Genomic DNA, 27,170 nt, shown 5'->3' with positions numbered 1-27,170 from the left:
TGCAATCAAGGCGGCATGGTACGCGCATCTTGCCGCCTTGAGCGCCACTTTGTAAGTCTTAATAAAAGCTCTTACAAGTGTTCGATCAGATTCGGACCTACTCTTCCTCCATCGCTTCTCTAGACGTCTCTTTTGGCGTTTCAACTCCCGGAGCTCCTCGTTGAACCATGGGGCTCTACGGGGTCTAGCGCCGCAGAGAGGTCGCAAAGGCGCAATCCGGTCAAGAGCCCCTGCCGCAGCCCTGTTCCAGGCCTCAGCAAGGGACTCCGCCGAACTGTGGACGAGTGTCTCTGGAATAACCCCAAGCGCCGTCTGAAAGCCCTCAGGGTCCATCAGGCGTCTGGGGCGGAACATCTTCATTGGTTCCGCCTCCCTGCGGGGAAGGATTGGAGCCAGGAAGTCAAGCCATAGCAGAAAATGGTCTGACCATGACAAAGGCAACGCTTCGAAGCCTCTGTGGGGCCTCTCTAGGAATCTCCTGGGAGGAAACAGGGCCTCCACTCTCCCTGAGGTTCCCCCAACCGCATGCATTATTTGTTTTTACATTGATTCCTATGGGAAAAATAGCTTCTTCTTATAAACTTTTCTACTTAAGAACCTGGTCACAGAACAAATTAAGTTTGTAATTGGACTGTATAATGTGATTCACAGTAGAGAGAAGAATCCCCCAAGACAGTTCCTTTGTCAGTTTAAAACTGGAAAGAGAAAGAGAGATAAAAACAATGTTCACCAATCCAACATGATTCTGGGCACTTCCATTTTAAATTAATCTCCACCCATGCAATTTTTTATTAAAGCCTATTCCAGGAAACTAAGAATAAATAGTTTTAGGAAGGGTAGAAATGTTTCTTTCACAGAATCTGAAGCTGAATGAATTTTACCTTGGTGCACATAGTGAGAATAAGATGTCAACTCAAACTCAAATACGATTCCAACTCAAACTGAACAAAACATGGAATTAGCATTAGATTCATGCAAATATAGAACCATAATTGTTTTCCCCAAAAAAGAAGTAAACTTCAACAATGTCTAAAATGTAAATGTAAAAAAGCTACATCACCCTCTCAATTTCCTCTAATTCTCAATTGTCGCCTGCCTTTGACTGAGCCCTGATTGATTTTTTCTGGCAAGATACGCATTGCTTCCCATCTGTGACTTCCTTAGATCAGGGGTAGGCAAAGTGGGCTCTTCTATGACTTGTGGACTTGAACTCCCAGAATTCCATGCTAGCTCAGGAATTCTGGGAGTTATCATAGAAGAGCCAACTTTGCCTACCTCTGCCTTAGACCATTTGCTAGAACGGCCTTAAAGAAAACCTCCCCTGTTTCTGTAAATCAAAGTTTCTCAACCTTGGCAACCAAAAGACACGAGGGTTTCAACTCCAAAAATTCCCCAGCCAGCATGTAAGCAACTGCTGTAAGCAGATGTCTGTAAGCAACAGACATCACTTTAAAAGAAAATATGTTCCACCCATTCACACCCATAGATGTTTTTATATCCTCTGTGAATACACAAACTTTGAGAGGGCACGCTGACAAAATAACCTTTTTTCTGTAATGTGAGAATATACTGAGATTCTTAAAAAGCTGTAGCAGATAGTATTACAGCTACTCAGATCTTGCATCCACAGTCCAATTTAACTTTAAGAACTTTATTAGCTCTCTTTTTATTTATTTATTTATTTATTTATTTATTTATTTATTTATTTGGTTGGTTGGTTGGTTGGTTGGTTAAATATGTATTGGTGGTATACTGAAGATATAATAATAATTATATACATGATACTAGTAAAAGAGAAACATTTGGACAGGGGACGGAAGGCACTCTGGTGCACTTATGCACTCCCCTCTTCTTCTTAAAGTACATCCTATTAATTTGGAGGATCATAAAATAAGCAGTCTTTGACAACATTTTTAAAGATACCTTAAATGGCCTCAGCTGCTTTTATTTTCAAATTTCTAACTTTAAAGAAAATTATTCTCAAGCAGTTTGGCCCTGTTAAAAGGACTAAGGCTAAATCAATGCAGTTACATGGCTAGTTTGATTTGCAAAATGAAAACTTATTCTTCATAAGACTTACTTATTCCTACAAGACACTTATTTGAGAAATTGGATCATACTCTTGTCAAAATAATTGCTGACAGGCACATTAATTTCAGGGCTAAAATCAGGATAAATCATTTTGATAAGTGCTGTAGTATATTCTTTCCTCAGCACCACCATTCCACTGAAAATCAGCCCCTCCCAACCACAGCTGTTGGGTGTTTTAAACAATTACAAAACCTTAAAGGACTTGCTTAAAATAACAGGACTTATTTCTCAGGTGGTTTGTTTTTTGCAATCTGAAAGACACACCTACCACACATTAGCTACAGCACTCTATATAAGCACTAGCTGGTGGCAAAGAGAGAAGGATGTACAGTGGTACCTCTAGTTACGAACTTAATTTGTTCCGTGACCAGGTTCTTAAGTAGAAAAGTTTGGAAGAAGCAATTTTTCCCACAGGAATCAATGTAAAATTGATGTGTGCGATTGGGGAAACCACAGGGAGGATGGAGGCCCTGTTTCCTCCAGGAGATTCCTAGAGAGACCCCACAGAGGCTTCTCCCTGCTTTTTCCAGTTACAGTTTTGGAGGCTGGGGTTTGTAAGCAGAAAATGGTTCTTAAGAAGAGGCAAAAAAATCTTGAACACCCGGTTCTTATCTAGAAAAGTTCTTAGGTAGAGGTACCACTGTATTATATCTGCCTGATGCAGTTGGTTTATTATGTAGATTTTTGCAGCCCAGATAAAGTAGCCCTAGAACTTTCCAATGATGTGACACATTCCTAAATATTCTTGGACTCCTTCCTATCCAGGGGTGAGTTCCTCTTGGTTTGGACTGGGTTGCCTGAAATATTAGCAACCCGCCGTTGATGCCACTGAACTTCATTGCCTGGTGCTCGTCCATTGGTGCTGCCCTCTTTTTTTTTTCTTTTTTTTGAATTTTTTGTGATTTCTTTTTTTTACTGTTTTAAAGGTTTTTCCTGTTCTGCTGCTTGTAAAAGAGCCCCCCCCCCTATACTAACCTTTATTCCTTTTCCAGAAGCACAGCTGATCAGCTCATCAGCTGTGTTTCGAGCTGATTCCAGTTAGTGAGCATGCGTGGAAGCCAAATTGCACAATGGGATGCCCAAGTGCGAGTGGAGCGAGTGCACGCACACAAAACATCACGATGCGAACCGGTGACAAAGGTAAGTGGAACCCACCCCCGTCCTCCTATCTTTCATAGCATGGAAAAACATCAGGAAAGGCTGACCCTGCACACACAGTAAATTCATTGGAATTTATTTTATATGAAAATATGTATATTCAAAACTTCAACTTTACAAAACTGAATGACCCAATCTGACTACCGCATACATGTCTTTGGACAGGCCAAGATGGGAAGAATCACGACCCTGTATCTACTAACCCAGTGTTTTTCAACCAGTGTGCCGTGGCACACTAGTGTGCCGCGAGACATGGTCAGGTGTGCCGTGAAGCTCAGAGAGAGAAAGCAAGAGAGAGAGAGAAAACAAGAGAGAGAGAGAAAGAGAGAGAGAGAAAGAGAGAGAAAGAGCGCAAGAGAGAGAAAGAGAGGGAGGGAAGGAGAGAGAGAGAAAGAGATAGAGGGAGGGAGGGAGAGAGAAAGAGAGCAAAAGAGAGAGGAAGAAAGGAAGAGAAATAAAGAGGGATGGAGAGAGAGAGAAAGAAAGAGGAAGGAAGGGAGAGAAAGAGGGAGGGAGAAAGAAATAGAGTGAAGGGGAGAAAGAGAGAGAGAGAGAATGTTTTTATCCAAACTCTTTTTAGCCGCCCTCCCGCTCAATGTGCCCCAAGGTTTCGTAAATGTAAAAAATGTACCGCGGCTCAAAAAAGGTTGAAAATCACTGTACTAACCTATGCTAAAAATCTCCTCGTCCATCCCTATGAGCAAAACACTGCTTGCATCATCTGAAAAAAATGTGCAAACCAATTATTTCTACCCTAATTCCCATTTCATTCATTGCTTGCTTATGGACCGAAATTGCTATAAGACTCTATTAAGAAATTATGTTCCTAAGTCACATTTAACTAAGAAATCCCACTGGAGTAAATAAGGCTTCTCCTAGTAACTTTAGAGTAAAGCCCATTAAGACAGATTTTGTAATCTTCAGAAAACTCTGCTCTATAAGGGGCGTGCATAAGCGCACCACTGTGCCTACCGTACCTGTCCTACTATCCTCTTTTATCGTTACTTTTTACTTATTTGTTTATACAAACTACTACTATCCTATGCATGCTTGACAAATAAATAAATATAAGGCCCAAAATTATACTATAGCAGACAGAGAGATGCTTATCTCCAGGAGAAAGTCCCATTCCATCGGATTCACTCTCAATAGATACGCATCAAATTGAAACCCAATTATCCTTATTGCACCGCGGTGTCTTTAGAAAACAGATTTTATTGGGCAACGCGCCCTGTTTTCCCTCTGTAATTAAATACCGCAAAATAAATACCTCTTGCAGAGTTTATATGTCTAAGTCTAGAAAGCAACTCTGTCAAACCATGGAGTATCCAAGTGAAAAATTAAATGCTCCACAAGGGGCGTGCCTAAGTGCACCAGTGTCCTAATGTTTCTTTTTTACTAGTATCATGAATATAAATATTAAATCTCTGTATACCACCAATACGTAGTTGACAAAACAAACAAACAAATAAATAAAAATAACAATGAAGCTCGTGGAGGGAGGCGAGATGTTTCTGGCGATCTCTCTGGATCTTTTAACCATCCCCACGACCCCCGTGTTTCTCAGATTCCCTTTGCCTCTTCACACGAGCAGCTTGCAAGAGAAAGTTAACTTTGGAAACTTTCCTCCAACTTTTTAAGGCGAAAAGTTAACTTGCTCCAAACTTCATTCGCCTGCCAACTCGGTTGTGGGGGCGCCAAAGTTATACCGCGTCCTTTGTTGTTGTTTTTCAGGCAGCCTCCTTTCTCAACGCCCAAACACATGCACCCCTAAAGCCCCCCCCTTACACAAAACCCGACCATGTGACACCGCCTCGGCGCCCCCCCCCCCCCCCGCTCTTCATTAAGTCGGAGCGGCTACGGCAATTCGACAGGTCCAAAACTTTCTCGCGTGTAAAAGCCGGGGGGCGGAAAGGGGGGACGGGCTAAGACGAAAGCGGAGGGGAGGGCGCCGCGGACGCCGCGCGCTGATTGGAGAGGGCGGGCCGGAGTGGAGTTGTAAGGCGAAAGGGGATTGGTCGGAGGCGCGGCCGCATGTGCCTGGCTGCCCGTCTTTTGTATACAGTATACGGACTGGCTCGCCGAGAGCTTCTCTTTTTTAACAATGGGCCGAAGTGGCCGCTCCACCGGACGGGGCTACTAAAGGCGAGAGCTCCCCTCCCGGGCTGGGAGGGGGGGAGGATATGCCGCGGCTCTTCTGCCTTCTAACCGGGGAGATGCTGGGGGCGGTTCTCTCGTCCCGGCCGCTGTAAAAGACAAGAAACTCGCCGGTAAGCTCCGCGACGACCGGAACGGCGTACCGGGAGGGGGGAGAGAGCGCCCGTCCGGGGTAGCCGAGGAGGCCGGGGAGGGGAAGAGGGGAAGCGTGCCCGACCCCTTTGTTATCGTGGCGTCGCCGCCCGGGGTTCCCCTTCCTCCGCCGGGAGAAGTTTTGAAGTTATTGCGGGACGGGCGCGGCTGCGCTGGATCTGGAAGCCACGGACGTCGAGCCGCCCCCTTCCACGCCACTTCCCCGGCTTGGGAAGATCCAGAGGCAGCCCATGCTCCTTGTTGGAGATATTCGGGGTGTCCGTTTCCCCCCCGAAGCAAGGAGCGGGATCAGCTGGGGCGCAAACCCCGGCTGTTTCTTCCTCCTCCTCCTCCTCCTCCCTCGAGGGGAAAGTCTGGGACGCCGGCTTGGGGCGGGAGGAGTTCCTGCAGGCGGCATCAACCGAGAGGCTTTTGCTTGGGAGTTTTTGCGGCCCGTCGGGTGGGTTCAGAACCGCCGGCGGCTTTCACACACACACACACACACCCATATATATATATATTTTGCCCCGCAGGCTCCCCGCTCTGATCCCCCCGGCCGCCTCATCCCATCCCATGGAGCTGGAGGGGCAGTGGTGGAAAGGACAACTGGCTGCCGACATCCACCAAGCTCTTCGCTACAAGGTAAGCCGGATGGATCCCCCCCAACGCCCCCCCCCATCTTTGGAGTCGGCGGCCGGACGCAAATGGGGGGCTCCGAGTTCGAGTTTTGCTTTTAGGGATGTTCTCTCTGCCCTCCCCCTTCGAACCTGAGGGTCTTGATCAGATTTGTAAAGAACACCCACCCACCCCGTCACTCTCTGGCCTTTCGGCTTTTCCAGCCCCCCCCCCCCTCCCTCTCCCCAGCTCTCGAATTTTTTCAGTCCCACCCCTTCCAAGATGCTTGGAACAAACTTCCAGCAGAGGTGGTTAGAAAATACACTGTAACTGAATGCCTGGGATGAACATCTATCCATCCTAAGATAAAATACAGGAAATAGTATAAGGGCAGACTAGATGGACCATGAGGTCTTTTTCTGCTGCCAATCTTCTATGTTTCTGAGTCATTTAATTAGTCTTTGCACTGACGAGTGGGGAGACTGAGGCAGAAGCTCTAGATTCCAGTCATTGTTCCTTTGCTAGGATTTGATGCTACTGAAACTTCCCAGGGCTTCGGGGCATTGAAATTCCTTGTGGGTTTCAGTCGTGAGAGGAAAACCGGCTGTGATCCTGTAGTGTTTGTGTAGGATCTCGCCAGACGATGCCCTGAAGTTAATAGATCTCCTCAGTCAGCAGCCACAAAGCCGCCGATTTCAAACCACAGGAGATGTGTAGCTTTTGTTGGTGCCAATTTCCTTTCTCTCCTCTAATCCGGTCCTGTTCCCTGCCCTGAAGTGCAGATACGGAGATTGGTGTGAGAGCGCTGTTCCTTTATGAGAAGAACAGTTAGCAGATTCTGGTTTGGGGCCTGTTCAAGTTTTAATAAATTAATTAATTTAATTGGATGTATCTGCCACCCAATTCCAAGAGGACTCAGTGAGAACCAAAGTAGAGATCCCCTTCTGCGCTGGGGCTTGTTTCAGGGTGGCATCATATAGTGATGTTTTATAGTGTTGTTTTATTCAATTTCAATTTCTCCCATTGCGATGTATTAATATGTTGTAAGTCGCCCTGAGTCTCAGGAGAAGGGTGGCCTAGAAATTGAACAAACAAATAGATAAATAAAATGAAATGGTCCTCCCAAGTTTCAAAATGTTTATGGCTGGGAATCAGATGGCATGTCAATTTAATACATGATTACTGAAACAACTTTTCCAAAACCTGTAGAAGATGGGGGATATGTCAGATTTTAAAAATTCATTGAGGTCCTTCTGCTCTCATATGATTTTTTTCCCTAATCTAAGGGACAGTCAACAAGTAACCTTCATCACCAAGTAGCCCATCTAAGTGTTTGTGAGAGAAGGTAGCTTATTTCCAAATCCTTCGGTGTCTCCTGTTTGTCTGTTGCAAATGCTTCTCTGCCGCTTCAGTCGCCTGACTCTTAAGTGCCTTACAGCATAATGCAGAATGCATTACAATAAATCAACATTTATCAGAAGCTGTCATAATACTGCCAACGCAAGTTCAAGAGACTTAGAATAATACCCCATAAAACCACAACCTAACTTCAATACATTTCTTCTTTACTTGAAACATTTGGTCAGGCTGGAAAATTTTTCTAGTCAGTACCCCTGAAGTTTTCTAGGTTGACTGACAGCCCCAGATTGGGTTGCTGAACATAGTTTCCTGGGGCCATGGCTTAGCAACCTAAAAAAAGTGATGACAATGTCATAGATGTTGGGTTACAGGAACAACTGTTGGAGAACAGTTGAAGGGACCTCAGCAGCTGGTTGCTACTTTGCATCTTAGTTGAGAATTGCTGCTCTTATATAGGTATCTCTCTCTCTCTCTCCCTGCAGGCAGATTGTAGTGAACATGCAGAGTTAGATTCAAAAGATCAGCTGAAATAACATTTATTGCTCTGCAGATGTCTGCAAGGTTTACTCAGCCTTGAAGAATCTACGGAAGTTTTACATCCTTTTTTTTCCCTTTAGGAAATACCGGGCCCAACCAAACCATACTAGGCTTAACCGAGCATCAAGTTATCATAGTTTATGTCTTTCTGCATTGCATTGATCCAAATTAATTAAGGTTTATTCCATGAACCATAGTCAAGTGATTTACAGCAATATGTTTACCAGGCAGCCATTTTTTGGCCCACAACTTTTTGGGCACCACGGACCATGTGGTTTCATGGACTGCCTGCATCCCATGGATGGGGCTTTGCTTTTTTTTGTGGCCCAGTTTCTGGCAAGTTGTGGACCGGCTGTGGACCCCTGTTATAAATGTTTTATCAGTTTCTGAAGAGACTGTGGGATTTTTTTAAAGGCTCCTAGTGGATATTCGCAAAATGCAGCTTCTTGTCATTATACTGTAAAGGTACATTATTATTTTTTTAGAACAAGCATGATAGAACCACTGGGTATACTGTATTGATTCAGTTCTGTTAACTCAAACAGATGCTTGAGACTTTGATAATTCTTTGAAATGTGGTTGTCTCTGATTGTTAATATGCTGCAGTAATTATCTCTCTAGTATAAAAAGACTTTTCATCCATGTGATTTTAGTTCCTTTCAAGAAAGGGAACTTATTCAGGTTTTACCTTGTTTAACTCAGAATGAAATGTTCCCAAACTCAGTGGAAGAAAATTGACCATAAACTTAAACCTATAACTTTTAACCTCTTCATAATCTTTTTTTATTTAAGATCATATTTTCAGAATCCGTGAGTTAGTAGATATAATCTGGTTTTTATTTGGTGATGTTTAATATGTTAACTTGGAGATTGTATGATTTGTGGCTTAACAGGCAGAGAATTAGTTAAGCCCAAGAGCCATGACTTAACAAATCATGATTTAATTTACTGTATGAAGGTAGTTAATAAAAAACCCAATTTTTTGCTTTTAGACCATTCTGCCTCCTTGGCTGTGTTTGTACCACAAACCAAATTACACCCACCCACCCACGCATGTGCAAACACAGAGTAGTGGCTTTAAATTTCAGTAGATTATTGAATTGAGAAAAACAAAATAATTCCGTTACGGATGAAATCATGGTACAGAAATAAGATAATTTAAATGTCAGTCCTGTTTAAATTAAACCAATGTATATCCCTGAAAATTTTAGCGAAAGTTGTTTGTGACCTGTCCATAAGTATTTACTTTTCTGCTAGTTGGAAGGTTTGGTTGATCTCATCATATCTCAATCAAAATGCTTCTAAGTAACTTAATGCAAGGGTCTCCAACCTTGGCAACTTTAAGACTTGTGGGCTTCAACTCCCAGAATTCCTCAGCCAACTCTGACCTGAGAAATTTCGTTCTACCACTATCTGTTAAATTGGATAAGGTTATTTTATTGGAATAGGATTTTCTGATTTCTTTATTTGTAGAGTTATCTTTTGTTCATTTTTTTAATCTCTTGTTTTTATCCCTCTTCAGATCCATGACACTGGTTGACCAATTTGAATCAGTTACCAGAGCAGTTATTTATTTTAATTGTTTGATTAAACAGTGGCTGTTGCTGAGGTTTATATAAAATATTAAGCCATATGATTTGCAAACTATGATGGATGGGTTTTGTACAAATATGCCTAACAAATCCAAAAGCTTGACTTTGTTTTTCAAATGAATGTTGTCTGAACCATTAATGCTTTTAGCTTGATATGCATATCAGTTGATTCCCAATGAAGTGGAGTTTTCATTAAGCTTCTTTCATGGAATTGTCCAGAAAATGACAGAATATTTGTACCTGAGGATTGAACTGTGGAGTCCTTGGTACGTTGATGATGTTACCTAGTTTGCTAATGAAATACTGTATTTGCAAAACAACAACAATCAAAGTCAGAAAAACCAAGGACACCACAGTGTTCTCCTTTTCCAACTCTACCATGTTTGCTCAACATTTTTTCTATCTGTCATAGAAGAACAAAAATGAGACGCAAAATAAGCGAAAATATCTTATTATGAATGATATTGGCAGCTAAATATACTGAAGCACCCAGAATATTACTTTGACTTATTGGGATTGTAGCAATACCCAGAGTGTCCATCTTGGGTCTTTTCTGGATTAATGATCCACTGATGGCATTGATTATTGGTAGTTCCAATATACTGTACTTCGCATCTAACCGATGTGGATGCCTCTGAAGTCTGAATTGCCTTCAAGTCAAGTAACACTCAGAGAAGGTTCACTGTTTCAATTACTGCTACTGTGATTCATGTTAAACTGCTCCATCCTGTTTTACCAACTGTAAAGTGGAACTTAAGTATGTGACTTTTTTCATTGCAGGGAAATAGTGTGAATAAATACAATAGCAGAAAGGCCCTTGGTAGATTGCATAACAACATAGGGTAGACTAGAACCATCTACCCCCTTTTTCTAATAAATCGCTTATGTTCTGGAATCATTAATAGAAGATATACTGTAAGTTGTCTTATACACAAGTACTACAGTAAAGATAAACTGAACTTTAAGGTTGTTCGCTATAGTTGTGAAGGAGAAAGGAGGAAATGTTTGCTATGACCAATTTTATTAATATTAGATTTAGAATTAGAATAACTATTGTCACCTTGAGTGTACACTAAGTGATATACATTAAAATTATTAAACTAAATTAAAATTGATGTGTTAAGCTGTGGCATGATTACTTTGATTTTGAGTTAGTGAGATGGGTGAGCACAGCTACTGGGATTTTTCAGTAGATTTCTTGCTAGCATTCTTTGTGAATCTGACTGTTGTAATAGTATGACTTAGTGCAGTGGGTGAATTTAGGATTATGGGATGGAAAATCAGGTATCAGAAGATTAACCTGCCTTCTGTCTGTTTCTTCTGTATCAATGTTTCCCATTCATGGCAACTTGAAAATGTGTGGACTTCACTTCCCATAATTCCCCAGCCAGCCATGCCACATATTTTAAAGTCTATACATCTTAAAGTTGTCATAGCAGACTTCTTTCGTTTCCTGTTAGCTCTGATTGGCTTTAAGGAGGGGAAGGGCTGGTATTGATATTATCTTCTCCAGTTATTATTATTATTATTTATTGGATTTGTATGCCGCCCTTCTCCGCAGACTCAGGGCGCCTAACAACAGTTGGGCTAATAGCTGGGCACAGGGAGACATTTTGAAGAACCTGCTCGTGTTTTTTTTTCTTTTGAGAATATTTTTAAAGTTGGAAAACGTGTTTCTCAATGTATTCACTGTCAGTATTTGCTTCTATCATAAATCAAAATAGATTATTAGCACTGAGGTTGTATTATCAAAGCTCACAGGCTTAGCATTGATAGAAAAAGAAATGAACATGCTTTATGCAAGCAAAACCAAATTTATTCAGCAAACATGAGACATCAAAGACAACTGATGATTGTCAGGCCCACTAGGTAGGCCAAACCAGAATATTGACTCCACAGCAAGACTGAAACTATAGTTTATTGAGATGTACTATAATAATGACATCTTTCAAAATTGATTGTCCTTTAACTCCTTTCCTCCTTGTATCCCAGATAATCAGCGTTGTTTGTTTGGCTCTCTTTGAATATTGTTTTTCTTCCTCTCATTCCCAGGATAATAATTTTTAAAAAAAAAAATTCCCCCAAGTACTTTGAAATACCATTTCAGTTGCCTATCCACACATGGTTATCGCCTCTGTGATAATAACAATAGTTAAGGGAAACTCAACCTTGAGCAACAATTACAACTATGTCAGAAGATGAATGCCAAAATTCTTACCTTCCTGCAATGTTTTTTCCTCAAACTGTTTTGTGGATTTAATATCTGGGCTTCACCTGTAATTCATAAGATTGAAGGAGGGACTGCAGTGCAAATTCTGGGAATGAGAGCTATAAAATACCTTTTTGAAAAATAGGCTGCTCAAAAAAATAAAGGAAACACTCAAATAACACATCCTAGATCTGAATGAATGAAATATTCTCCTTGAATACTTTGTTCTGTACAAAGTTGAATGTGCACAACAGCTTGTGAAATTGATTGTCACTCAGTGTTGCTTCCTAAATGGACAGTTTGATTTCACAGAAGTTTGATTTACTTGGAGTGTTCCCTTTAATTTTGAGCATTGTATAAGGGAGATTAAACAACAATTCTTAGGAACCCGAATTCCAAAATGATCTTAAATCTGCTCGGGGATCTGTTGTGGTGTAGAGCCTGTTCATCGGTTATCCTGAAAGCTGTGAACATTTTTATAGCGTAGTTGCGGAATATATGGTACGGTTTTCGACATGGTTGCATATGTTTTGTTTCTCTGTTTTTGTATTGCGTCGTTTCTTTTGAAGTTTTTAATGGATATGAGACACCAAATATCACTTATGTAAGACGGGCCACTATGCAAACGGAATGAATGAAAGAAATGTACCGTATACTACGAATGTAGTTCCCTCCCCCGAACCTTTTTTTGCCAGCCCTAACAAGGTGCCAACCAACCTCCCAGTTCTTCCCGCTTGCAGGCTTGTTTCCATTGTTACTCCCTTAACAAGGTGCTAATGATCTTCCCAGCTTGCAGGATTTTTTCATTCCTACTCCAAAGAAGTTCTTTTTTCAGCCCTAAGTCTTTGCAGGCATGTTTTCATTGCTACTCCCTCCGAAGAAGTTTTTTTTTCAGGGGATAAAATAAGGTGCTGAAGCTGTCCAGACTAAGGATGCTAAACAGATGAATACCTGGTAGGTAACCCCCCCCCCCCCAATTTTCCTCTCCAAAAATAAGGTGCGTGTTATACTCTGAAAAATGCGGTAATTGGGATGTAATTATTCTCGGTGCCAATTTCTCTACAGCAGCAGCTGTTTTACACACTGTTACTCTCTCCTTAGGAGCTGAAGCTACCCTCCTACAAAGGCCAGTCTCCCCAGTTAAATCTGAGAAGGTATTTTGCAGACTTAATTGCCATTGTGAGCAACCGGTTTCGTCTCTGTCCTGCTGCCCGACACCTTGCCGTTTACCTGTTGGACCTTTTTATGGACCGTTATGACATCTCCATTCAACAGCTACACGTGGTTGCTCTTTCCTGCTTGCTTTTAGCAAGTAAGTTCAAAGCAAGAAGCTCAACTGGTAGAAATTTGCTTTACCCAGACTAGACACCAAATTATTGAATTGAAAAAAAAAAAAAAAAAGATTGGGAATTCAATACTAAACCAGCAGTCCTGAGACCCATCACGGATCACAGAACCTCGAGTTTTTTTTAATTTGCTAAGCAGCACCAGTTTCTGGAAAAAAAGAAATGGATTCTGTAATTTTAGGGGCAATATTTGCATGGCTTGTGTCACAACAAATCTCATATTTGCACTTTTGAAAACAAAATGTATGATGCTGCCCGAACTGGGAACTTTTTGTCTCTCACACACATATGGTATCTTCTACTCTTCTGATCCATTACACGGGGCTCCCAAACTTGGTAACTTTAAGACTTGTGGATTTCAGCTGGCTGGAGAATTGTAGGAGTTGAAATCCACAAGTGTTAAAGTTGCTAAATGTGAAGATCTCTGCATTACAACAACCTTACAATATTTTGTAACGGCTATGATATCCCTGATATGATCGGTTTAAAGCAGTGACAGTGAATTTTTTTTTGGTTTGTGTGCCAAAAGGGATGGGGGATGGGGGGGGTGCTAGCATGCTTCCCTCCCCCTTTGTGCATCCCCCACAGGCCTTTCTGAAGCCTGGTTGGTAATGGTGAGTTCATACCGATTTGGTCTGGAGTGCCTCACCAATAGGAACTCACTGATGCAATTTTCGGTGATTTTTTTCCCCTGCATCTCCATGTCGGAAGAATTCAATTCAATTCAATTTATTAGATTTGTATGCCGCCCCTCTCCGAAGACTTGGGGCGGCTCACAACAGTAATAAAAACAGTAATAAAACAATAAGAAGCCCTCTGACCTGTCCTTGTCTTAATGTCTTCATCCAAAGCACAGCTGAGAAGGTCCTCAGGAGACGCGGGGGGGGGGGGGATTGCCAAAAATTGTATCAGTGAATTCCTGCCAATGAGGCACTCTGGACTACACCAGTATGAACTCACCACTGCTGGTAGGGGGAAAAAATGCCCAAAGGGGCAAACCAGAAGTACATTTTTCCGAACTTCCGGTTTGTCTGTTGGGGGATTTTTTTTGCCTCCGGGGCTTCGAGGAAGTTTCCCTGAAGTGTCCAGAGGACGAAACAGCCTTTTCTAAGGCCGAAAATCAGCTGGCCTGCGCACGCATGTGCCTTGGAGTTGAAAAGTCTCGTGTGCCCTCCCATATGGCTCCGTGTGCTACCTGTGGCAGGCGTGCCACAGGTTGGCCATCCCACGTTTAAAGTGTTTCGTTTCTCAAATCCACAGAAAGGATTGGAGACATTGTAAAAAACTGCAGGGAGATGATTATGCAACTCATGGTTTGCAGAGGACTATCATTCCAGCATTTCTTTTATGCCCCTTAAAATCATTGCCATCAAAAATAAAGGGGCACTCTTTGTATTTTTGAGTCCCAGAGGACTGAAATTTCAGGTGCCCATTTTAGCTCTTAAAACTCCTGACATCACCCCCTCAAAAGAATGAGCCCAGACATCACCCATTTTTGGAATGCAGTCTAGATATCGCAGGAAAATTAGATTAACCTGGAAATTGCAACCACTTTAACAGGTGTGTACTTTGTTTTGACTTAACTTTGTTGTTGTTAGTTGCGAAGTCATGTTGTTAGTTGCGAAGTCGTGTCCATCGCGACCCCATGGACAACGTTCCTGCAGGCCTTCTTGTTCTCTACCATCCTCCGGAGTCCATTTAAGCTCAGGCCTACTGTTTCAGTGACTCCATCCAGCCACTTCATTCTCTGTCGTCACCTTTCTTCTTTTGCCCTCAATCTTCACAATAGATTAGTTCATCTATTTATTTATCTATTTATCTCCACCATAACTCAGTTTATTGTGCTTTAAAGAGCGTGCCCTGCAGCTTAGCTTAACTCAGCCTATTGTGGGCAATCAACCAATCAAGACTAATTAAGCCATATCTTAGCTTGTTAGGTGGATGCAGTCAATTAGAACCATGACAATGCGATTCTTACATTCTGCACCTCTTTTTGAACAGCTAACTGCAGGCCAAATGGACTGGATCAAACATTGGGCGAATTGATTTCACAATAAGTCCAGTTGACATTTTTAAACAGCTGACATTTTCAAAAATCCACACTTGTCCCCAAATAACAGAATAAATCTGAAAACACTTGTTTCAGGCTTGAAAATATGGAGATCAAGCCGATTTTTAAAAATACATTGGTCCCTCGATTTTTGCAGGTTCGAACTTCGCGAAACGTCTATACCACGGTTTTTCAAAAATATTAATTAAAAAATACTTTGCGTTTTTCCTCTATACCACGGTTTTTCCCGCCCAATGACATCATATGTCATCACCAAACTTTCGTTCGCCTTTAATACATTTTTTTAAAAATAAACTTTAATAAATAAACATGGTGAGTAATAATCTAAATGGTTGCTAAGGGAATGGGAAATTGTAATTTAGGGGTTTAAAGTGTTAAGGGAACAGTTTGTGATACTGTTCATAGCCAAAAATAGTGTATTTACTTCCACATCTCTACTTCGCGGAAATTCGACTTTCACGGGCGGTCTCAGAACACATCCCTGTGAAAATTGAGGGAACACTGTACAGTGATCCCTCGAGTTTCGCGATCTCGAGTATTGCGAAACGCTATATCGCGAGTTTTCAACCCGGAAGTAAACAACACCATCTGCGCATGCGTGCCTTTTTTTCTATGGCCACGCATGCGTAGATGGTGGAGTTTCCCGCCGGGCAGATAAGCTGCTGGGCGGCTTCCCTGGGTCTTCCCCCTCTTGCCCCGGTAAGACCCCAGCGGCGGCGCGAGCAACGGCGTGGGCGGGCGGGCGGCACGCGCGGGGACACCCCAGCTCCGCTTCCCAGCTGGGAAGCGGCCCCAGCAACGGAGTGGGCGGGCGGGCGGTGCGCGCGCGCTTGGGGAAACCCGAGCTCCGCTTCCCAGCTGGGAAGCCGCCCCAGCAACGCGCGCGCGCTTGGGGACATCCCAGCTCCGCTTCCCAGCTGGGAAGCGGCCCCAGCAACGGCGTGGGCGGGCGGGCGGTGCGCGCTTGGGGAGACCCCAGCTCCGCTTCCCAGCTGGGAAGCGGCCCCAGCAACGGCGTGGGCGGGCGGCACGCGCGCGGGGAAACCCCAGGCGCGAGCAACGGGGTGGGCGGGCGAAGGGCGGGCGGCACCGCTACTTCGTGAAAAATCGATCATCGCGAGGGGTCCTGGAACGGAACCCTCGCGATGATCGAGGGACCACACTGTATATCAATTTAGCCTCAGGTTTTTTTTAAAAGGGGGAATGGCTTCCCCTGTAATGAGGAGCTCTGACAAACCAGATCTGATCCTTTAAAGACTCCTGCTGCCAAGCTTTGAATGAGAAAATAATTTGAAAGGTTGCTGCCAATCTGGCATCCCACATCTGTCATTAGAGAAGATAACAGTGCATTAGAGCGAAATGAGCCCAGCTGAGCTACTAACCACCTGTGCAATCACAGTGTACTTTTTAACCAAAAGCAATGTGGGGTTTAACAGATAATTAGAGTTAGTCTTCAACGTCCTTCCACAACCAGGATGAGAATTTCCATTGCTAAGCCAAGGGTTCTTAAGGGAGTCGTGTCCATTTTTATGAGCTTTTTTGTGTGTGTTGTTAAGCAGTTCTGGCTTTTCCCATTAACTTCTCTTGTTTGAAGCTGTCTTAGAAGGTCACATGGCCCTGAGATACAGCAAACCATTGTAAATACATGCCAGTTACCAGGTGCCCGAATTTTGATCCTGTGACTGTGGAGATGTTGCAGTGGTCATAAATATGAGAAACAGTCATAAATCACTTTTTTCAGGGCCATTGTAATTTTTAGCACTCCCTAAACAAATGATGGTAAGTTGAGGACTATTTATAGTAGTGGTTCTCAATGTTTCTAATGCAGTTCCTCGTGTTGCGGTGACCCCCAACCATAAGTCTAGTGCCAATTGTCCCAAGAGAGCTTTAAGCTGATTGGCAGGAAGGTCAGAGGGACACCCCCACTGTAAATGCCTGATTGATAAGATTGCAAAAATATGTTCCAAAGCACCAGAATAGAAGCTTTAGTTCCTAATGGCCCCCAGGTTGAGAACCACTGATCTTCACTGCTCAAAAAAAATTAAGGGGACACTTAAACAACACAATATAACTCCAAGTAAATCAAACTTCCGTGAAATCAAACTGCCCACTTAGGAAGCAGCACTGATGTACAATCAATTCCACATGCTGTTGTGCACATTCAACTTTGTACAGAACAAAGTATTCAATGAGAATATTTCATTCATTCAGATCTAGGATGCGTTATTTGAGTGTTCCCTTCATTTTTGTAATCAGTATATAATAACTGAACCTTCTTCAGGGAGAGAAATCTCCTTTTACAACATACAGATTTTTTAAAAACCCTTTTTTGTGTTCTTAATGGTATTTCACCCCTTTCGTGTCCCTCAGGTAAATTTGAAGACAAGGAAGACAGTGTGCCTAAGCTGGAACAGCTGAACAGCTTGGGGTGTATGACCAACATGAGCCTGGTCCTAACCAAGCAGAATTTGCTGCATATGGAGCTGCTCTTGCTAGAAACTTTCCAGTGGAACCTCTGCCTGCCCACAGCTGCTCACTTCATAGACTACTATCTCTCGATCGCCGTTCATGAATCAGACCTCCATGACGGATGGCCGATGGTTTGCTTGGAAAAGACCAAATTGTACATGGCCAAATACGCTGATTACTTTCTGGAAGTATCCCTGCAAGGTGCATTTTTTATAGTTTTGTTCAAATTTCCCGTGGTTACTTAGTTGCGAGAGGAGGGGGAGAGGTGCCCGTGTGCAGTAATGGGCTGTTGCCCCACAGGGGGGACGCAGTGGAGGTAGTAAGTTTGTGCACTATTTATTGAATACTTAATAGTTTTTTTATTGTCCTTCCTTCTCTAGTACCTTAGTATGATCCTTAATTACTTATAAAATAGGAAATAATTAAATACAGTGATACCTCTACTTACAAACTTAACTCGTTCCATGACCAGGTTCTTAAGTAGAAATGTTTGTAAGAAGAAGCAATTTTTCCCATAGGAATCAATGTAAAAGCAAATAATGCACGCGATTGGGGAAATCACAAGGAGGGTGGAGGCCCTGTTTCCTCCCAGGAGATTCCTAGAGAGGCCCCACGGCGGCTTCTCCCTGCCTTTTCCGGCCCTGTTTCCTCCCAGGAGATTCCTAGAGAAGCCCCACAGAGGCTTCCCTATGCCTTTTCTGGCCCTGTTTCTTCCCAGGAAATTCCTAGAGAGGCCCCAGAGAGGCTTCTCCCCGCCTTTTCTGGCCCTGTTTCCTCCCAGGAGATTCCTAGAAAAGCCCAACAGAGGCTTCTCCCCACCTTTTCCAGCCCTGTTTCCTCCCAAGAGATTCCTAGAGAAGCCCCACAGAGGCTTCTCCCCGCCTTTTCCGGCCCTGTTTCCTCCCAGGAAATTCCTAGAAAAGCCCCACAGAGGCTTCTCCCCGCCTTTTCCGGCCCTGTTTCCTCCCAGGCAATTCCTAGAGAGGCCCCACAGAGGCTTCTCCCCACCTTTTCCAGTTACAGTTTCGGATGCTTGGGTTTATAAGTGGAAAATGGTTCTTGAGAAGAGGCAAAAAAATCTTGAACACACAGTTCTTATCTATAAAAGTTCATAAGTAGAGACATTTGTAGGTAGAGGTACCACTGTAGTTTATTTTTAGCCATAAATGCTTTAATAATTTTAATCATTACCTAGAACTGAACTTTTGCAGCAATTAAAGAAAATTAAGATTACTTGCCTAATCTGTTATCATACTGAACCTTATGGGTTCAATACAAAATTTGAAAAGGTTACTGTACTCCTCAACAAATAACGCTGTCTATCATTTGTCCTTTTTGTGGCTACTCAAATAATGTGACTTCATCAACTGAAAAAGAGTCCAAGCACCTATTTGAAAATTTATCTTGGTTGGTAAGCCACTCCCACCCAGTCACATGACTTTAGCCACCCCTGGTCACATGATTGTCAAGCCACTCCCACCTGGTCGCATGTCCAGTAAGCCACGCCCACAATATGGTAGAAATTTTTGTAACCCTTCACTGCCTGTGCATAACTTAACCGTAATCCTCTGTCTCTCCAGATCATGCCTTTTTAAATTACGCCCCTTCGTTAGTGGCTGCTGCATGTGTTGCTTCCTCAAGGATTATCTTGCGTCTTTCTCCAACGTGGCCAGTGCGACTCCATAGCCTGACGGCGTATTCATGGGATTTTTTGTTGCCGTGTATTGAGCGACTATTGGTGTAAGTGTTTGGAATGGTTTTTCTTCAATAAGGTAGTACAGACAGTCCTCCGTTTACAATGGGGAAGCTACAGTTAATGACCATTAATGAGCCGTGGTGGCGCAGTGGTTAGAATGCAGTACTGCAGGATGCTCCTACTGACTGCCAACAGTTCAGCAGTTCAAGTCTCACTGGTTCAAGGTTGATTCAGCCTTCCATCCTGCCAAGGTGGGTAAAATGGCAGCAATATGCAGACTCTGTAAACCACTTGGAGACACTGTGAAGTGGTATATATTGTGTCCCCATAATAAGGCCGATCAGGCTTTTCAGTGCATGCGCTGAAATGAACCCTCCCAAAAAATAACCCAACACACACACACCCCAACTACTTACCATGGAAAGGGGGGGACATGCCGGGAGCTGCTCTTTTTGTGGCAGGTACTCTTGGCTGCGCACGAGAGAGAGAGAGAGAGCAAGTATGAGAGCAAGCGAGAGGCGGGATTCACGCACACCCAGCACGATTGGCTCGACTCCTCCGGGCATACCTGTGAGGAGGCGGTGAGGCAGGGATCAATACTCACCTACTCTTCCTCGCAGGCAGGAACACATTTCAAAATATTACCAGAGGAGCCAAGCCAGTCGCGCAGGGTGTGTGCACCACCCTCTCTCTCACTCTCAAAAAGAGTGGCCGTGAGCCACTCTTTGTAGTGGCACTCTTTTGGCTGGGACAGAGAGAGAGAGAGAGAGCAAGAGGCAGGTGCATGCACACTTCCTGGGACTGGCTTGGCTCCTCTGGCAGTTTTTGAAATACGCTCCTACCTGCAAGGAGGTGACGAAGCAGGGATCGAGGCTCACCTCCTCTTCCTCACAGGCAGGTGCATGTTTCAGATTGCTGTAGGCAGAGCCTCAAGCAGTGATGGCGAACCTATGGCACATGGAGCCATATCTGCTGGCATGCGAGCCGTTGCCCTAGCTCAGCTCAAACGTGCATGTGTGTGCCGGCCAGCTGATTTTTGGCTCACACAGGCTCCGGAAGGGCATTTCTGGCTTCCAGAGAGCCTCTAGGGGATGGGGGGGGCGTTTTTACCCTCCCCAGCTCCAGGGAAGTCTTTGGAGCCTGGGGAGGGAGAAACATGAGCCTACTGGGCCCACCAGAAGTTGGGAAAGAGGTCCAACATGAGACGCGCATCCTACCTGACACTCCATTATGATCCTAGAGAAGCCCATTGTAAAAGAAAGCTTCTCGCGAGTTTGAGAAATTTGATTGAACTCATGAACAACCGTTGCTGCATTCCCCGTGGATCACATGGGGAAAATTACAGTATATGCTTAGCCACTGGTGTGCAGTCATGACTATTGCAGCATCCCGTGATCCCCTGTTCGTGACCTCCTGTCCAGCAAAATCAATGGGGAAGATAGTTTCAATTAACACCCGTGTTACAAATTTAACAACGATCCACTTAAGAACCATGGCAAGGAAGACATAAAATGGGGCAAAATTTTCTGGCCTAATAATGGAAATTTGGAGCTCGATTGTAGTCATAGGTTGAGAACTATTCTTTTAATGAAGTGTAATCTGATGGCTGCAAGTAAGGTTTTGTCTGCAGGGATTGCTGTTGAGTTTTCAAGTTGGGAAACCGTCAACGCTGTTGCATTTCAGTCTTGAATGAATTTTTTTTTTTTACTCTTCAAAAAGTTTTATTCTCTTCTTCCCCTTCTTTACTCCATTAGCCATACACAATGCATGAATAGTAACCTGCATAGTACAGAATTGAATATCCATCTATAAAAATGCCTTGATTTCCAGTGTAGTCAGAAATGCAATGGCAGGAGAGGATATGCTGAAGAGTAGTAGTAAGGGCGCAGTCCTTATTCCTTCCTCCTCCTTCTGTCCCTTTCCCCTCAAACCCCCTTCTTGGTTTCCCAATCTCAGTTTTGCAAAGTCTATAATACAATTATTGCAAAGTCTGTAATACAATTATTAACTTATATTGACTAGAAGGCCATTGTCCATACTGACAAGTAACTGACAAGTAAGCCATTGATTAAAATTAAATTAAAATTGTAAACTTTTTCCATACACTCATTCTATCAATAAACATCATATTTTTCTTTTTAAAAAGCTTATGATCTAAAATTATGCTAAAACATTTTATTCTATTTTTTAAAATAAAATACATGAACAGCATATAGTTTTGCTCCTATTGATTAACTCTGCAATTCTTGTCATAGCTGATACAGTGGTACCTCTACTTAAGAACTTAAGAATTCATTCCGTGACCAGGTTCTTAAGTAGAATAGTTCTTAAGTAGAAGCAATTTTTCCCATAGGAATCAATGTAAAAGCAAATAATGCGTGCAAACCCATTATAAACCCAATAAGCTCAAACCCAATAAAAGCTCGGAATTTGGGTGGGAGGAGAAAGAGGAAGAAGAGAAGGAAGACAGTCGCTACCAAAGGAAGAAGGTGAGGTGAGGGGAATCAAAAAAATCCAAAACTTTAAGGCTTTAAAAAAAAAAGAGGGACTCTGAGGTGGCAAGGAGGAGCACGCACCTCACATACACCCGGCACAAGGCTGCCTCCCATACACTGCGCCAGAGAGAGACACTCAGGCGGGCGAGAGGGGAGAACCTCCCACTCCTTTGACCGAAGCGGGGGGAGGAAGAAAGTAAATGAATTAAGTAAATGCATTCTTAATGCCTACATCTATCAGTTAAGACACATTTCTCTAACTGCCTCTCTCTGTTATCCAGGGAATTCTGCAGGTATGCAAAAGGAGGCCAAGAGACCAGGCCCAACTGAACAATGCCCCATTTAAAAATGGGCAGAGCTACAATCAGAGTGTTGGGTCTGCCATTTTGGCTTTAAAAAAAATAGCCTGAAGACACGACTGCTTTAGTCCAAATAAAATCAAATGCTTGCATAATGTAATATTTTATCCAGAGGAAAGTTATATTTTGTTTTAAACATAGCACAATTATCTGTGATGAAGGTCCTCCCAAAGGTAGCTCAGTTGCAGAAGGTGCAAGTGCAAGGATGGATGGATGGATTGAAGTTTTATTTCTTGTAACAGAATTGCTTACATTGAATCAAGAAGAACTATTGGCCCATTCGATCAAGCATGAATGAAAAAAATAATCCTCTTCTTGTACATGGTTTTGGATGAACTCTAGATTTCATCCAATGAGGTCAAACAGAAAATAATCCTTTTCATTTTAATATTCTAGGGCCCATGATAATGATGTAAAAGAAGCCAACAAGCAAAAAGGACAACATAGCTCTCAACCACCCCACAACAATTTATTTCAAACAACTGGTCAGCCAATACAGCAGCACATACCCCATTATATTCAAGCACATCAGACTCCTCTACCATATCTTCAAACAGCACCGCAACAAAACTGTCAGCCGATTATGTCAAGCAGTCATACCTCAGCCTACCCGATGCAGACTTGCCCAGCTGGTTTACAAGGTGGTGTTCAGGCTCAAAGTCAGATGCAGACTTCTGGAATGTCACTAGCTGTCCCTATAGAGATGAAGCCATGTTTAAACGTCTCCTATAATCGAACCTATCAGATTGCCGGACGTTACCCTTGTATTACTCCGTGTTTTGAGAGGTGACGACTACTGCTGAACTCTGTGTGTGACCAGTGTTAAATAAATAGTAAGAGGACAATTCGGGTCCTTCTAAAACCTGGGAAATGGCTGGAAGAGTACACCATATTTTTCTCCCAAAGGTAGCTCAGTTGCAGAAGCTGCAAGTACAAGAATATGCCTGTTTGCAGAAAAATGGAGAAAGAAGGGGGGGAATATATATTTCTGCCACACTGTAGTTCTACAGGCTGAACTTTAAAAAAAATATCCTTAAAAGCATGTTGAGAGACACCTGTCCTGTCTACAGGTTTTGTCTTCCTGAAAAGATGAAAGTTTATAAGTGCTGTTGATGACACTGCTGCTTCTATTTAGCTCTGTGCAGTATTGAGTAAGATACTGAACCGTGAAAGTCCACTAAGTGCCATTGGTTTCTAGAAGACGGAGAGGCCAGTGAGAGAAGAGGCCTCCTCCATCTAAGGAGCAATTGTGGATGAGAACTTGTACATCAGTGGCCTTGGATTAATGTTCTTCAATCTTCTACGACAAGCATTCTTGCCTTCACTGAAGCTATGTAGAGATAAATTATCATGCCAACTCAGGGAATAATCAAAAGTTACTGTGATACAGGACATATATCATTTAAATGGTTACCTCGGATTCTGTTCCTCAGGGTAATTGTATCAGTGAATACCAAAGGGAGTTGAGATGTTCATCCAAGTACTCCCTTCACCTAAATGTGCTTTGCAATGAGACAGGGAAAAATAGGCAGGTTGTATTTAAATGAAGCCAGTACTATACCATTAAAGAAATGGAGTATTGTTTGTAATTTACCCTACTTTATGCAACCAATTATTGTGTCCAAAAAGTTTTGGTTGGTGGGTTTTTGTTTTTCTCAATTGTATTGATTTCTGGCTTCCAGTTACAATTGAAATGCTTACAACAAATAAAGCCTTATTTATGTTGGCCAGAGAACAGAATGAGAAATGGAAGTTCTCAGACTCTTACAGCACAACTGTATTTCCATATTTCTATTTCTTTGGCCACATCAGCTGCAATTCAGGTATTTTTATAATGTGAGCTAAGCAGTCGTAATAAGGGTGCTACGTATATGATCATCAGAAGTATCTTTAAGTCCTTAGATTCTATCCTTACCCGAACCGGAATTATTTGAATTCATGGGCAGTAAAGAATGTTGAGAATCATCTTGCCAGCATTCAAGATTAAGGATATGCTTGTCTTCAGGGATGTGCGATCCAAGGGTTTAGAGATGGCTGAGAATGGAGGTGATAAATGGATGGAGAACCTAAAGATAGACAGACCTTCCCTAGTGAAAAGGAGATCATTCTAAATAATTCTCATTTAAAGGGGAAATGGCCTTAAAATGGCTCTCTGAACTTTTTTTTCATAACTGTGTCCTATGAAAAAATATTTTTTTAATTTGGAGGACAAGCTAATCTCCGTGGTAGTAATTATTTTATGCTATAATATGTTTTGTGTGTGTGTGTCTCCTTATAAAAATGGGGAATTTTGAGGAAAAGAAGTAAAGCTTTCTGAAAACATTTTATATACTATGGAAATGCTACTTTTTTCCTAAGCATATTTTATTATTTCTGTGTTTGCATGTCTAAGCAGCGGGATTTGATTAGGTAAAAGAATTGAGTGTCTGAGGTATCTTCTTATATGATGTCATTTCTCACAATTTCACTTTATGTGGGGATGAAGGACTGCAAAATACATCAGAAAAGGAATGATACTTCTCTCAAATTGCAATACTGCTCATACAACTCTCCATATTTTTAACTACCTCAATACTATGTTGAATGTACAATTTTGTGGAGATCCATGACTTGTAATAACAAGCGTATTGTTCCTAAAATTCTTACGTGTCCTTCAGTGTTAATCCTCCATAAACGAGACAACAGAGCAGACATCTAATCCATCTGAAAATTATCTTTCAGGCCTTTTACACTCAAAACATTAGTTAATAATTAACACTGGAATTGCGGGGGGAGAGTGAATTTTTCTAGTTGAACCAACACAACTCACCTAAAACAAATGACCTTATTTAAAATACTTAAGTAATTAGACTTCTTGCTAAAAATGGATCCTCTGCCAGTTCCTACTTTTTTAATTTATTATTTAGCTTTTTGAGTTTGTTGTTATAGATTAATATTGGCAATAGAATATGCACTGTGCGACATTTCCTATTTTCTTATATGTATTTGGTCAACCTCTAGTGAATCGACACACTGCTGAAATTGCTACTGCAGAAATTAAAATGTGTGTTGTCAAAAAAGAACTACACAGGGGGGGGGAACGAGTGCCATGCACTCTTTTTAAAAATAAAGTTAGTTTTGCGTAACTTGTGTGTGTGCTTTGAATAAAGTTACATTCATAACGATAGTGATATTTCAATGCATTCCAAGTTTATTTTTGACTAATACAACAGACATGAAAGAAAACGGGGAAAGTCTTTTTAAAATATTTATTAAAAATCTGAACTCTTACTTCATTACTAACCTTGTCTAGAAAAAAACAACGAAAAGAATGCAAAATGATTACAATTGTGAACAATACTGAAAATTAAGAGAACTCTCAAATAACACATCCTAGATCTGAATGAATGAAATATTCTCATTGAATACTTTGTTCTGTACAAAGTTGATTGTTCACAACAGCATGTGAAATTGATTGTCAATCAGTGTTGCTTCCTAAGTGGACAGTTTGATTTCACAAGTTTGATTTACTTGCAGTTATACTGTGTTGCTTAAGTGTTCCCTTTATTTTTATGAGCAGTGTATATTCTGCTAGAATATGGAAAAAATATTTATTTTAATTATATCAGACAATGCTATTTGCACAGTTGCATGCAAGAAGTTGCAGAAAACCCATCCCTCTTTTTGAGCAAAGTCCATATCATGTTGTACACAGATAATATTACACAACAGAAAACAGTATGATGCCTCGTCTTCAAAATCATTTCCCTAGTCGTTGATTCTACCTTAGAATTTAATCTAATTCTAAATTAAATCATCTATAGATAAATGCAAGCACAGAATAGTACATATCTGAAAAGGAATTATTCAGGTGTGAAAATTTTGTGCTTCATCTTTGCTCCAGCAATGTTCAAGACACCACTTTTCAAAGGATTTACATAGCTCTGAGAAGTATGTTCTGTAATGTTGGCGTTGGATCATTTGGGATTAAAAATCTAGATACAAGGAAGATACTTTAACCACCAACTATTATTGGTCAGCCTATCAAAAGAGAGTGCTACTAACATTTTACAGTTAATGCACCCTATTTGGCAGCCTCCAATATCAGGGAAGGGATAGAAGCATCAATGAAGAGTAGAGGAAGGATATATGAATGGGAGAAAAGATATATAAAATATAGGAGAGACAATTGAACGGGGTGGAAGGCACACTAGTGCACTTATGCTTGCCCCTTACTGACCTCTAAGGAATCTGGAGAAGTCAACCGTGGAAAGTCTAAGGGAAAAATGTTGGGGGTTGGGGGTTGACACCATGGAGTCTGGTAATGAGTTCCACACTTCAACCACTCGATTGCTAAAGTCATATTTTTTACAGTCAAGTTTGGAGCGGTTGATATTAAGTTTAAACCTGTTGCGTGCTCTTGTGTTATTGCGGTTGAAGCTGAAGTAGTTGTTGACAGGCAGGATGTTGCAGCATATGATCTCGTGGGCAATACTTAGATCATGTTTAAAGCGTCGTAGTTCTAAGCTTTCTAGACCCAGGATTGTAAGTCTAGTTTCGTAGGGTATTCTGTTTCGAGTGGTGGAGTGAAGGGCTCTTCTGGTGAAGTATCGATGGACCTTTTCTAGGGTGTTGATGTCCGAAATTTGGTGTGGGTTCCAGACAGGTGAGCTGTATTCGAGGATGGGTCTGGCAAAAGTTTTGTAAGCTCTGGTGAGTAGTGTGAGATTGCCAGAGCAGAAGCTACATAGGATCAGGTTGACAATTTTAGAAGCCTTTTTGGCGATATTGTTGCAGTGCACTTTGGCACTTAGGTCATTTGATATTAGTATTTCAAGGTCTTTTACTACATGGGGGTTGTCAGATTTTGTTTATTTAGTTTGTATACGAGGTTCGGATTCTTTT

General features: G+C 42.1%; 1 protein-coding gene across 2 annotated transcripts; it reads left to right on the top strand.

The window, feature by feature from the left end:
* The first annotated feature begins 5,118 nt into the window (after positions 1 to 5,118).
* CCNJ (cyclin J) lies at positions 5,119 to 25,411 on the top strand. 2 transcript variants are annotated; one of them, XM_070752398.1, is made up of 6 exons: positions 5,119 to 5,519; positions 6,072 to 6,180; positions 12,952 to 13,162; positions 17,638 to 17,937; positions 19,317 to 19,476; positions 22,683 to 25,411. In XM_070752398.1, the coding sequence occupies exons 2-6, from the start codon at positions 6,112 to 6,114 to the stop codon at positions 23,074 to 23,076; spliced, it is 1,134 nt and encodes a 377-aa protein (XP_070608499.1). In that variant the 5' UTR covers positions 5,119 to 5,519; positions 6,072 to 6,111; the 3' UTR covers positions 23,077 to 25,411. The 2 variants fall into 2 exon arrangements, with proteins under 2 accessions (XP_070608499.1, XP_070608500.1); XM_070752399.1 differs by having other exon boundaries at positions 5,273 to 5,519; positions 22,209 to 24,018.
* Positions 25,412 to 27,170: the final 1,759 nt, after the last annotated feature.

Source organism: Erythrolamprus reginae, chromosome 5 (assembly GCF_031021105.1).
Source record: "Erythrolamprus reginae isolate rEryReg1 chromosome 5, rEryReg1.hap1, whole genome shotgun sequence".
Classification (NCBI taxonomy): Eukaryota; Metazoa; Chordata; class Lepidosauria; order Squamata; family Dipsadidae; genus Erythrolamprus; species Erythrolamprus reginae.
Note: the sequence above shows the minus strand (reverse complement) of the source record. Positions and strands in the feature narration are given on the sequence as shown.